This window comes from Poecilia reticulata, chromosome 3 (assembly GCF_904066995.2).
Source record: "Poecilia reticulata chromosome 3, P_reticulata-male-v2, whole genome shotgun sequence".
Lineage (NCBI taxonomy): Eukaryota > Metazoa > Chordata > Actinopteri > Cyprinodontiformes > Poeciliidae > Poecilia > Poecilia reticulata.
In genome coordinates this window covers 14,500,901-14,514,154 of record NC_088832.1, presented here as the reverse complement: position 1 = coordinate 14,514,154, position 13,254 = coordinate 14,500,901, and the positions used below count along the sequence as shown (strand labels likewise).

The following is a 13,254-nucleotide window of genomic DNA, read 5'->3' as shown; positions in this document are numbered from 1 at the left end:
AATAACAATGTTAATATCTGTATTGTAATTACAGTAAACAATCTCTTCTTACCATCGCTGATCTGATTTGAACTTGTTTTGACAATTTATCAGTGGTGTGGGCTCCAAGTCTTTGAGGTTGGTAGGCCTCCTTGCCATTACCCTAATCTTTGGCTCCTTTCACAGATTATCTGGCAGACTGAAGGTAGGATTAGGACCACATAATAATAACCCACATTGACCACTCATTAGGTCATCCCTACCCCTGAATCGGTCACCTTGATCATTTTAAAATTTACCCCCCAAAAAACAACAAAAACAAAACTTATATTCAGTTTTAACATGGAGAGCCACATTCCTAACTTGAACAGAAACACCGCATTACTTGTCTGCATTGCATTCCATCTAAGCCAATAGTTGAAGTAAGGTGAAATCAGTTTTTTCCAGTGTATAATTGGGTGGCCGTGTACACTCGCTGAGGAGAGGGAGGGATGGAGTTGCGTGGACAACTGCATCATTACAAACTCCTCAGAGCAACTCCCCCTCCAGAAGCACCACCGTAACCTGCAACAAGGGCTGAGGCGTGCAGTCTTTCGCTGCAGACCCACACCGGTACACAGAGGACGAAGCAGGGAGAGGAAAGTACACCCAAACCGCAATGGGGACGAGCTGAACCGCAGACACGAGACAGGTCGACTGTTTTAATTCTGTGCGCGTGCTGTTTGAAAGCAACGTTTAGTCCTCGAGGCGACAGAGACGTTGGAAGCTGCTAACGGACGGAGACGGTGGAGGTTACCTGAATACCTGCAGTGTTTCACACCGACGTTAGCTCGGACAGAGACGGGACTCGGAGACCACCACACGGGACAGGAGAAAGTTTCTCAAGCTTAGCGCCACCATAGCGGCTAAACAATGTGGCTGACCCCGACAAAGTCCGTCTCGTCGTCGGTTGCCCTGCTAATCCTGCTGGTCGTCCGCTGGTCCCACAGTGGTAAGTAAACAGTTACATGCTACGGCAGGCTAGCTAGCTCGCTAATTTCAATTTAATATGAAGCACTGCTTTTTATTTTTTTATATACGCGTCATAATCCTCATTAATGGTTTTGACGGTTAACCTGGGGTATGTCGCAACATTTGTCTCGTTCCCAGATGGTTAGACATGTCTTCGTTAAAGGGCACATTTTGTTTTTCTTTTAGTTTTAATCTCTCCCCAAGAGGCGAACCAGTTTTTGAGAAGACACAGGCGAGCAAATCAAGTTTTTGAGGAGACCAAGCAAGGGCACTTGGAGAGAGAGTGTGTGGAGGAAAGGTGCACCAAGGAGGAGGCTAGAGAGATTTTTGAAAACGACCCAGAGACGGTGAGAATATAAACAATTTTGTTGGACTTTTCAAGCTTGTTTCCGCTTCCATCAGTGGCATTATTTACATGTGTACACATATCCACGATGCCTTGTTTACATGATGATTACATTTACTTCAAACTGATGACTGCAAGTGACACCAGGCTAATGATTCATTGTCTGGGCTTTGGGTGTTTTTGATCTATTGTGTTCTGTGATCTGCTAGCTGTCACCACTGTTCTCATGCTGGGGCCCTGACATGTTGTTGTCTGTCCTGTTGTCTCTGTGATCAACTTTGAGTCATCTTATTAATGAAGCTTCAGCTCATCATTTCCAGTTTTCACAATAACACCTCTATCTTTAAACTCACTCCTCACCACTTTTGTGCATAGAAAGACATGCATTTAATGGTATGATTGGTATTGGCATCTGCTTGGCTTATGTTTTTGCCAAATATGAGAAACCAAATGGATAATCTCTGCATCCATGTATGTCAGACTGGCTCACAAATGCAAGTCAAAATTGCAAACAAACCCTTACTAAAGTGACTAATAAAGAAAATAAACAGGAGGTGAGAATCCTTTTTTCACACATTGCATCACTAAATTACAGGCACACCTTGTTTTTGTCTCTTGACATTTAGCCACGAAATAAAACATGGTGGTGTGTGCTGAGATTATCTTCCTTAAGCTACTTATGTTCTACATGTGATGAATATGTAAACAAGCACCAACGACAAATAAATTGAATCTTAATCTATGCAGTCATATTTAGTCTTTGACAACATAAATCTGAACACTGGTTGTATCAGGTGTCAATATATACAAGATGCTCTGAGAATTTTTGTTCTTGATATTTTGAATAAAAATTTTGAGATTAATAATGACTGAAAGAAGTGAGAGGGGTTGACATTTTGCAGCATTAAGGCAGTAATCCTTTGGCCTTTAACTAACACTTGTGAGGATTTGACGTAGAGAATTGAGAATGCTTAAAAGTGTTAATCTATGACTCACAGATTATTGATTAGATTAGCAAATCAGAGAGACTTGAAGACTGGAAGAGGGACAAAATAAAAAGGATTGAACTCATAAGTAAAGCAAATGTCAGATAAAATATAATTGCTAAAGATATATTTAGTAATATAAAGCTGCAGTCTCGTTCAAAGCTACATTATTCATTCAGAAGGTTCCTATTTCTGACTCTGCATTTTCTTCCTGCTGCAGCTTTTTAGCTCCGCAGAGACAGAAAAACATCTTCTGTGGCATTATACACACACATCAAGTTCCCACTTGAGGGTGACTCGAGTAACTAATGTTAGTGTTAAGTTAGAAACAGTCTAGAATTTGGCAAATCATTTGCTGCATGAAATAATCAGCTTTTATTTATTGTAATTGTTCCCAAGTGATGGTTTATTTATAAAAAAAAAAAGCCTGGCCCTTTAATTTGGTGCATTGGTTCTCTCTGCAGCAAGTCTCTGTGCCTCGAGGACTATCCTTTTTGCTAGTTTTCTGAAGATTTTGACCTACATGTGGCTGAGTACTGCAACTAGGAGCCTCGAGGAATATTATGGCTATTAGGAATGCAGAACATTTTTTTAGGAAGTCGCTGAGGAAGGAGTGTGTAGATTAGTTCTGTCTTTTTTGTGTAGCTATAACACGTGTTGGTAAGAGACGCAGTAGTGACTCCATATCTTAAAAACTATCATGTGTTACAAAGATTTCCCTGTTAATTGTAAATCTATATTCAGAAGTAACTAAAACTTCTTTCTTTTTCTGTCTGATTCAGGACTACTTCTATCCCAAGTACATAGGTAAGTTCTTTTTTTGCCTAAAACACTAAATCCTCACTCTCTCCATTAGTTTGATTTGCAATGTCTTCATTTGTGCTGTCTGTTCTTTGTCTTTGTTCAGGCTGTGTGGAGAAATTTGGGGATTCTGAAAAGAAAAAGCAGGATCTGATCACATGTGTGCATAGTAAGTTTGATTTTTAAATGTGGTTACTTATAACTGATCATTCCTTATTGTTTCCTCAAACTTTCTTTCTCTTTAAATTTTTACTTGTATGCAATGCTACACTCAGAGGAGGGCATCTCATTGTGCTGCCCGGTTATGCTGCACTGCAGTGACATTGCTCTGCATCACTCAGAGGCATCTTTTTCCTGATGGAGTGGAAGTTATCTGTTCCCAATTTCTTTATCAAACCTAGTCTGTTTTTTTTTCTGAAATGATGCCCAGGCGTTCGTGAGTAACGTTGCAGCACTTTGCACAGTTAATGCTGCACATTGGTTGATGGAGGACACACCCCTTCATTCGTCACATACTCACTCTCTGCAGTTGCTTCTTCGTGAGCCGAACCAGTGAAGGAGTGACGTGAATTTAAAAAAATAAAAAATTGTCTGACGTAAAATGAGGACAGGATTTTTCTGCTGCATCAGGGTAGAGGAGACGTGGAGCCACCCGGCTTTTACGCTATTGGCTGTGGAGTCTCCGGGTGGGTGCCATGATTCAGCTACATCACTGAGGCACTTAAAGACATGGCAGTGCTTTCAGCAACAACTGACTGCACGCAATGTCTCCTGCATCACTTTTTTTTTTTTTTTCATATCCAATTCATCCTGTCTCTCCTTCCTGCACTGCAGAATGGTGGCTCTCTGGAGTGCTTTGATCAGTTCAGTCCTCACAATTAACTTAAAGTTAACATTTTCACAAACATCAAACTAATAATGTCTGTTTTTAGAAAGTATGACAACATTTAATCCATGTGAATTAATGGGTGATTGACATAATTAGTTATATATAAACAAATCATCCACAGATCTTTCGTCCTTTTTGGATGTATTACTGCATCTATCGATTATTTTAATTACCAATTATTCTGACGATTAATCAGTTAATCGGAAAAAAACTTGGCACATTTTGCAGATTTTTCATTTAAGCACTTAAACAGTTTTTTACATTAGAAATACAAGGTCATCGTCTGTTTAATGATTTGAAAAGCATCTCTAGTTCTTTTAGGAATGTAATCAGACTATCTTAAATTATATTTGTGAACGGTTAGAGACTTAGCAGTTTCCATTCAGAACATGAATCCATGCAAATCTTCAGCTTGTAATGAATGCTGTTGTTTTAAAAATCCTCAATGTGAAGGTAAGGGAAATGGAAACCACGGCACATTCGCATAATGCGAAATAGGCATGCTTGTAAAGTTGATTCTTTGTTTCATGAACTAGTTTCTGTTTTTCTTCTTCAGACTGTGTCCTTTTCTGTCACTTACTGAGCTGGAGCTGACATGCCCAGACTTGTCAAGCATTCAGACTCCACTGCTATGATAACTGTAGCAGAAGAAACAAGATTTGCACTCTCTTACGCAAGCCTAAGATGGCATAGAGGACTTAGGAAGAAGTATTAATTGGAAAAGTAAAGTAAACACATTAAAATGCAGTTGGTATCAGTTTGATCTTTTCTATTCAGAGCTATAGCTTTCGTATTGTGGGAAACCCAAATAGGGCCTATCCAGGAGTATAGGTTACCCTGCGTTAGGCTATTTATACTGAATTCCTGATTTGCAGAATATGAGATTTGTCCTTCCTCTATGTTCTCTGCTTCACAGTTGCATGCAGTGTGTGAATGTCACACACTTTCTTTTGTATCACCTTTAACAGGTAACCAATAAACACCTATTACCTCCTGTTTTTCAAACTCTTAAGACATTCCAGACCAGTGCTCTCCTTCTCCTTGCAATGCCAGAGGTACGGTGCGCTGTGAGGACAAAAAGGGCGATTTCCACTGTCACTGCTTTACAGGCTGGACAGGAGCCAATTGTGAGAAAGGTATGGTCATCATCACATGACTCGACATTGTGAGCTGGATCTCAGCAGAGGTTGAATTTATGCAGTGTCACCCAGAGTTGGTGCAGACATCTCACCACTCTGACCTTGGTTCTGACAGCAACGCCTATCCTATCCACAGATGGAAAGATCTGGCTCAAAAGATTTTTTTTATTTGGGTTTAAGGTCATGTACCTTCGTAAGGTGAAAGTAATTAGTTTCTTTCTATTTCACTTATGTCTTTCTACTTAAGCTGTTTATGACGGGAATATTATTACCCAACTGCTGATGCAGTTATTATTCATGCGGGGGAGGATGGTTAGATTCCTTTGAATGGCATTAACAGGAACTAGAGTTCAAAACAAGAATGTTTCTTTCTACAGAGATCAGCATCATTTAAAGGAATATTGCTGTACAAGCAAGAACTGGAAAACATACTTAAGTTAAATCCAGGTCCAATGGGAGGGAGAGAGAGGAACATTTCCACTGTGACTCATCCCGCCACCTTACTGTTAGAGGAAAACTGTAGCAGATTTAATTTGACTTGGGCCAAACCTTTTCCAGAACATGACAAGTTTGCTCCTTAAACCTCTGCTGCAATCCTCAGCCACAGTTACAGAGTGCCGTAGTTATTTTTAAGGACTTTAAGAAAGTAAGAATTCAATTCATTGGGATTAAGAAGTCCTGCACTGTTCAGAAGCTTAGAATTTACTTTACAAATCATTCTTACGGTAAACATCTTATTCAGGCACCACTTCTAAATCCAGTGAACTTCCTTCAACCTGCTGCACAGGTTCAGATTGGATGTTTTTTCTTATTATATTGACAGTAGTTTTGGTATTTCTGCAGATGTCAACGAGTGCACCAGAAATAATGGCGGTTGTGAACATAAGTGCAACAACACCATTGGAAGCTACCGCTGCTCCTGTCATGATGGCTTCATGCTGGTGGGTCGCCACATGTGTAATGGTAAGCCACAAACCACTGAACCATTTATTCTAACGACTGGGGTCCCATCACAGCTGCAGCTGCAAATAACCGTTTGTTACTGAGGTTCCTTTCTCCTTTGAATCCACTTTAGACCGAACAAATATAAAACTACGTTATCAATAAAGGTTGTAATTAATCTACAATACTAAATTGCTTTATTTTAATTTAATTTAATTATGCTTCCATAACACTTGTATAACGTCTATAAAATTTGAAGAGTAACAAGCTCACTTTGTAAAAACTTAATTGAAGTTATTGTGATGAACACAGACTACTTTAATTGATTGATGTAATTACTTTAACGTTGTTAAAGTAATTAGATTTACCTGTTCTCCAAAGTCAAATCAATCTCATGACTCGCCAATAAAATGGATTTCATCTGAAGCTTGAACTACACTTTTCTATCAGGTTTCTAAGAACTGCACTCAAAAAGAAGAGGAATAGATTTTATATTCATGATTATTATTTATCTGAAGAACAAACATAAAAAGTTTGAGACTTTACCAAGGATTATAGGGAACAATCTAACATCTAATTTTACAGAATTAAGGTTTTCTCACTACTTTAAAAGACAAACAATTCTTCTAACACTTGATTTAGAATAGTTTATATTGATTTTGAGATTTAAGTCTTATTTCTAATTTAAGGAAGAATCTCGTCACAAACTTTCTCATGTGAAAACGATGAGAGAGAAAATTATTTTCTTTGTTAAACTATTCTAAAACGTCTGCTGAGAGTTGCTCTTTATATCCAAGTTATATCTTAGATATGCATTGTTAAATGCATTATTTAACAATGATAAGAGCATATTACATTCATAAGTATTGGACCTTCTTATAATTAATTGTTTTGGGTAGAAAGTAATGAAATTGGTAACATTTATAATCTCTTGTTTTAACTAATCTCTTTCAGACTTAATACCACTGTAGATGGTGTTCACATACTCATAATGGTAGCGTGACAATTTAGAGGTCTTAAAAACACATAACTTTAAGAAATGAGCTTATTATTTTTCAGAAAAAAACTTTATTTTGTTTGACCTACACATTATTTTTGACTAAAAAATAAAATTTTGCTGATGGTCTGAAATCAGGAAGAGAGCAAAGTCTCTGGAGATAATAGGAGAAACTCCAAGCATTGAATCACGTTATTTACAATATCATCCATAAATCAAATTGTAGCAAATATTCTTTCATTCCCTATAGCTGAACTTAATAAAATTTATATGTCAGTTTTTCAGGTAACAAGGATGAGGATCTGATGATATGTTGTTTTACTGTTGATTACAAATATTTAAATGTACAATTTGATAAAATCTCACTTTGACATGAACTGAACACACACTTTGTTCGATTTTTTTAGATATTGACGAGTGTCAGGATGCAAGCGTGTGCGGAACAGCTCTCTGTCAAAATAACAAGGGCAGCTATGACTGCTTGTGTGAGGACGGCTACGTCTACGACAACAAAAGCAAAAGCTGCGTTGGTGAGTCTGTGCGGCCATTCACAATAAGAAAAACTGGGGCAGTTTTATTTGATCTGGCACGCGAACGATGTTGTCCTCAGCAGGCGCCCGATGTAGCGCCGCTGTAGGTCATGAAAAGAAAGCAAAAAATATTTTGGAGAAATGCTGCACAATTAGGTAACAGTTCCCTGTTGATCAAACTGTGTGTTTAACATTTTAGGTTATCCTACTGAAAAAGAATTTGAAGCACACATGCAAATTGGCCACAATTCTTTTTTCCAAGACCCACAGATTGTTTTGGTTCTCTGAAGAACTCCAAATATGGATTCATAGATCAAGGAATTTTTAAAACATAAAGACAGCCATCCAGCTAATTACCTGTTTAATGATTACATGTATCTTTAAAGTTGAATGTGTTTATTTGATCTGCTGTGTGTTTCCCAAGACATGCAATAAGATGCTCTAAAAAACGCATTTTTATCTTCACTGTTGTTATAAGTTGAAACAACAACAGAATCAAATGATGGAAATATAGAATGAAAGCCAACAATGACTCGGTGGGAACCAGACTTTTCATAAACTCGGTGTCCCTCCTCAGAGGATTGAAGTTTATTTAAGCCAATCTTTTCATGGCCATGTAAGGTTGTACGTGAAGCTCCAAAGTACTGCCCGGCCAACGTCAGTGACCTCTTCACTCAAGTGTTGTGTGCATTCCTTCTGTGTTGAAATGATAGAAAACCCTCTTTCTTTCAGTTTTGTCGAGGTTTTTTGTGTGTGGTTTTAGTTCTTGGAAGTTATGTTTTCCTTGAAAATGATGGTGTATCTTTGATAAGACTGTGAACTCTCTGCTTCCCTGTAATCTTGGCACTACAAGCGTTCTTCTCTTTAATCCATCCGACCTCTGTTATCACTTGCAGATGTGGACGAGTGCCAGTCTGGCGTTTGCGAGGAGGAGTGTTTGAACATTCCCGGGAGTTTCCGTTGCTTCTGTGACGGTCGTCAGGGCAGGAAGCTGGGTCGTGATCTGAGGAGCTGTAAGGTAGTGGTATCAGGTTCTGTTCTTGTTGGAAACCGAGAATTAAAATCTACTTACTTTATCATTACATTTAAGTTAAATGGTTTACAGGTGCATCTGAGAACCCATAAAAATAATTAAAGCCTTTTACTCATAATAAAAAAAACAAACGACCTATAATAATCTCTGCAGGTTTTCAGTTGCACTTTGATGCTTTGTTTGGTAGAACTGGTACATTTCTAAAAGGTCTTGAAGCATCAATACGTAACTCAGGACTTCACACAGTCTTGATGCTTGTGTACTTTTATCATTTCATAAACTACCTCATTGTGCCTGATAGTATCATTGTTTTGGTTTGTTCTCCAGCCTATAACGCCGTGTATGTCGCCTTCCCTGAAGAGAAATCCTCGTTCTCTTTATTTGGGTCGCATGTTCAGCGCCGTGCCCGTGGTACGGCTGCGTTTCCGCCGCAGGGTCCACACCGGGTAAGAAAATGTTCCTCATGCTTATCACCAGCAGTGTGTGAGACAGTCCCTATATTTATACCCTGCTTAATGAAGTCATTGTACCAGCCTTAGTTCAGATAATGTTGGTGTGTCTGGCTGTGTTTAACTTGAGCCAAAGAAGTAATTCATTTTCAATCGACAAATTCAAATGTTATAGTTTGAACTCTTGAGATATGAAGGATATCTTTATGGTGTGGCATTGCAGGGTAATTGTTAGCCAAAGAACCAAAACACCTGATTTGGGTTTGATTATGACCAGTTTTTAAACTAATTTATTAATTATTTTTCTATTTTATTGTTCCGCAATATAGAAAAAGATTAAAGCTCCTTGCATTTTGTCAATGCCACCTTTTTTTTGGCCAAATTATCTCCTACATTTTTGCTTCTACCATGTTTCATTTCTTTCCATTCTTTTTGGGTTTTTTTCCCCTGCCTTCATCAGTTTCTCTGCAGAGTTTGACTTCCGCACCTTCGATAGTGAGGGGGTGATCTTCTTCGCAGGAGGCCACCTCAACAGCTCCTGGATTGTCCTCGCAATGCATCAGGGGAAGCTGGAGCTGCAGCTCAAGTACGGCGCCGTCAGCAGAGTCACCAGCAGCGGGCCCCTCGTCAACGACGGCCAGTGGAGAAAGGTTAGCAGTTTCTACTCACAGGCTGGAAAAGCAGCTACACACGACGTGAGGAATTTGAACTTACTGAAAACATCTTGGATGTGTTGTCACAGATCTCAGTGGAGGAGCAGGGCCGCAGTCTGGTGATAAAGATCGACAGGGAGGCTGTCATGAAGATCGCTGTAAATGGCGACCTGTTCACGCTGAAGAAAGGCATGCACGAACTTAACCTCACTGTCGGAGGAGTTCCTTTCAGGGAGGACGGCCTCGTCAATCAGGTGTTTATTTGTATGTGCTTGTTAGCTTTCCTGATCACACACTGAGGTTAGGTACCTGTTCAGATGTTTTCCAACCGTCCTGACTTTGACGCGTAGATAAATCCCCGTCTGGATGGCTGCATGATGGAGTGGCGATGGCTGACGGGTGAAGACACCTCAATCCAAGAAACCATTCGGTCCAATGACAACATGCAGTGTTTCAGCTCTGAGGCTCCTGGAGCGTATTACCCTGGATCAGGCTTCGCTCTCTTCAACATCAGCTATGGTGATCACTCTATCCTCCAGACAGTTAGAGAAAACTCAGAATGATTGGACATCAAACAAAGCAGCATTACAAAAAAAATCTAGCAGTTTGAAACTATACCTTTTTCAAAACTTTGGTAGACTTCACTAACATATTCACGCCCATCCCAAATGTGCATAGTTGTGCAGAAGCATTGGACATCGCACAACACAGTGTAATTTGTCATTCCTGATTCATCAAGTTCACTGTTAGGCTTGTTTTGATGACTGTAAGTTGACTTTCACTGACTATTTCAACGTGTACTCAAAACTTCCTGTTCTCTAGAGTCCAAGAACCTGAGCATCCAGATGACCCTGCGCCCACTTTCTGGTATCGGAGTGCTGTTTGCGCTGGTTCACCAGGACAAAGTGCCTCTCTCTATCGCTCTGTCTGACTACAATCCCACCACAGAAGAGTGGAGAGATGTGAGTGATTCATAACTCAGCCTCCTCACACATTCATCTTCTTTCCCTGTAAAAACTGATCTCGTGTTTGTTTTTCAGTTCATCCTGGTTTCTGTGGGCGACGTGGTTATCGCCAGCTCTCCTGCGCCCCTCTGCGACGGCGAGAGCCACAACATCCAGGTGACCATCTCAGGTAACCAGACTCTCCTTCTGGTGGACGGTCAGCCTGGACGAAGCGAAGAATCAGAATACACCACAGACGTCTTCTCACATTCAAGCACCTTTATAGGAGGTCTCCCAGGTAACGACTAACCCCCTTTTTTTTCTTCTTTTTTTGCCGAAGTTGGTTTTCCACATTCACTTGTAAAGTTGATAGTCAACATTCTGCATGATCTTAGTGTTATCAAACCTCGTCTCCAGTACTTTCTACAACAAAGTGTTGATGAGCTGCCAAAACATCACCTTACTAAATAAAACCAGCAGTGCATCGTTTCATTTTGTTTCTAATCATAGTTGCTCCATTTCTGAGCCGTTTGTTAGAGTAAATAAAACCCACTGTTTTAAGATGAGAGTAGCTCCGAGCCTCTAATCGTACATCAGAGCAGTAATTAACACTGGCTCGTGTAGCGGGGCTGGGCTCTTGTTTGCTAAGTGGCAGATTCAACACTGGGAGTAAAACTTTTGGTGTTGCTGACTCACATGTTGTCATTTCCTCCCTCAGACGTCTCCCTGGTGTCCACGCTGGTGTCTGCGGCCTACAGCGGCTGCTTGGAAGTCGCAGTGAACGGACAGTCTCTGGACCTGGACAAGGCCATCCACAAACACAACGACATCCGTTCTCACTCCTGCCCCCTGCTGAACTCTCAGCTGTGACAAAAAGTGGTCTATAAGTAGGTCTTTGACTTGATGGGGGTGAGGAGAAAATTTCCACTAAAATTCCAAAAGCTTTGACTCATTGGGAGATGGCTTCAATTGAAAAAAGAATAAAACACACATTTTTAAAATTGACACTGCTACATAAATTGCTGGAGATTTCTACCCCAGCCTGTCATGTCAGGTGGCAACTGAGCAGGAAAATCCATAGAACCCAGCAAATACATGGCAATACATTTTGTATTTTATGTCAGCTGCCAACGTATTACAGGCACATAAGAACACAGCAGATGATTTTCAAAGCCGTGTTAAATGCTTAGAGCCTGTCTGGTCGGAGTTCTACACATCCTACCTTTGTTGAAATGCAGATTTATTTTAATGTCTTTGCTGGCATTTTCAAAACTTGATTAAAGGGAGTGCTAACAAATGTTTTAAAAAAACAAACAAGGACCCTACACTACCCTGCTCAGAGAAAGTGTCCTCATCTGGTGCTTAAACGTCTCTGAGTGTTTGGTGCATAACAACGTGTTGATTGTGAACCGAGACTCGTATTTGCCCTTAAAATGCTGAATCTCCTCTTGAGCCACAGCATCGAAAACACAGCTTTGTGTTTTGTTGATGACCTTGCACATCGTTACAGGTAGAAATGGACTGCAACGTGGAGCCATTTTTATGATCTCCTCTCGATTGCAAAAGCACTTCATGTCTGCCTGCAACCTTAAAAAAAAAATCAACCATGTGCCTAGAAAACAACAACCCAAACTTGTCAACAGCTCCCCTCCGATCGGGTGAACCATTTTTTTTGCAACGGTGCAGTACTGTAACAGCTCAAATTATCGGCCTGTGCATTTTCCGGGTGGATTTCAATCCTTTGAAGCACTGACCTGATTGTTGAGCTTTAGTCACTTACTTCATCACAGACTCCCCTTCTTTTCCCGAGAGTCACAGTTAAAACCTGCCACATACCAACCTGACGGACACAGAAGCACAGAAGAGACGGGAAGGGGCGCTGTCCATGAGCGACGGACAAAGCACTGCATCAATCGCACCACACAAGCTACTGAGAACAAGAAGAGTGCGCTGTATTATACTGTGTGTAAATAATGTTACTGTAAAATGCTTTAGAAATGACAGAAAGCAAACACTACTTCTGCTGCAATATTTTTGGATCGTTTCAACAACAACAAAATAACAACACAAAAGCCTCTCAGCCTGAGTCTGAGGAAAGCTTCGGCAATAGGTTTGTCTGCTTGACACAGAAACCGAGAGGTGAGGAGAGCAATAGCCTGGAATCAAAGTAGCATCAGTCTTTAGGAGCTCGTTTTTAATTTATCGGTGCTGAGCAAATTAAAACACGTTTCAAAGCTGAGAATGTCAGAGGAGCATTTTGACTTGAAACGCCAAAAGGGCTCCGATGTTATTTTACATCCCTGTCATTTTATAGTTCTCTTATGAATGAATGCAAGTGTATCAAGTTTGACCTTCTATTGTGTTTTTTTTTTAAATCATGTTGTATCTTGAATTTTCTCTTATTTTTATTTTTCACTTTAAACTGCCAGTATGTGTACAATGCTGCAAGATGTCTGACTTTTGAGTTTTAACTTCCCTTAAACCTATTTAAAAAATAAAATCAGCTGTATGAACATTATATTATAGAGTAAATTTGTATTTTCAAAAAAAAAAAA

General features: G+C 39.9%; 1 protein-coding gene across 1 annotated transcript; it reads left to right on the top strand.

The window, feature by feature from the left end:
- The first annotated feature begins 471 nt into the window (after positions 1-471).
- On the top strand, positions 472-13,217 carry gas6 (growth arrest-specific 6). The gene is made up of 15 exons (XM_008404385.3): positions 472-970; positions 1,177-1,337; positions 3,105-3,129; positions 3,230-3,292; positions 5,026-5,148; positions 5,995-6,114; positions 7,498-7,620; positions 8,517-8,638; positions 8,981-9,099; positions 9,563-9,752; positions 9,845-10,009; positions 10,106-10,274; positions 10,578-10,717; positions 10,796-10,997; positions 11,418-13,217. The coding sequence occupies exons 1-15, from the start codon at positions 892-894 to the stop codon at positions 11,567-11,569; spliced, it is 1,953 nt and encodes a 650-aa protein (XP_008402607.1). The 5' UTR covers positions 472-891; the 3' UTR covers positions 11,570-13,217.
- The last annotated feature ends 37 nt before the right edge of the window (positions 13,218-13,254 follow it).

What these genes read in the sequence shown, in the direction of transcription:
- gas6 (XM_008404385.3), top strand. Translation starts at nt 892, where the DNA reads ATGTGGCTGACCCCGACAAAGTCCGTCTCGTCGTCGGTTGCCCTGCTA. An exon ending in TTGAAAACGACCCAGAGACG is followed by an intron (nt 1,338 to 3,104) that starts GTGAGAATATAA and finishes TGTCTGATTCAG; the next exon opens with GACTACTTCTATCCCAAGTA. An exon ending in AGGACGGCCTCGTCAATCAG is followed by an intron (nt 10,010 to 10,105) that starts GTGTTTATTTGT and finishes TTTGACGCGTAG; the next exon opens with ATAAATCCCCGTCTGGATGG.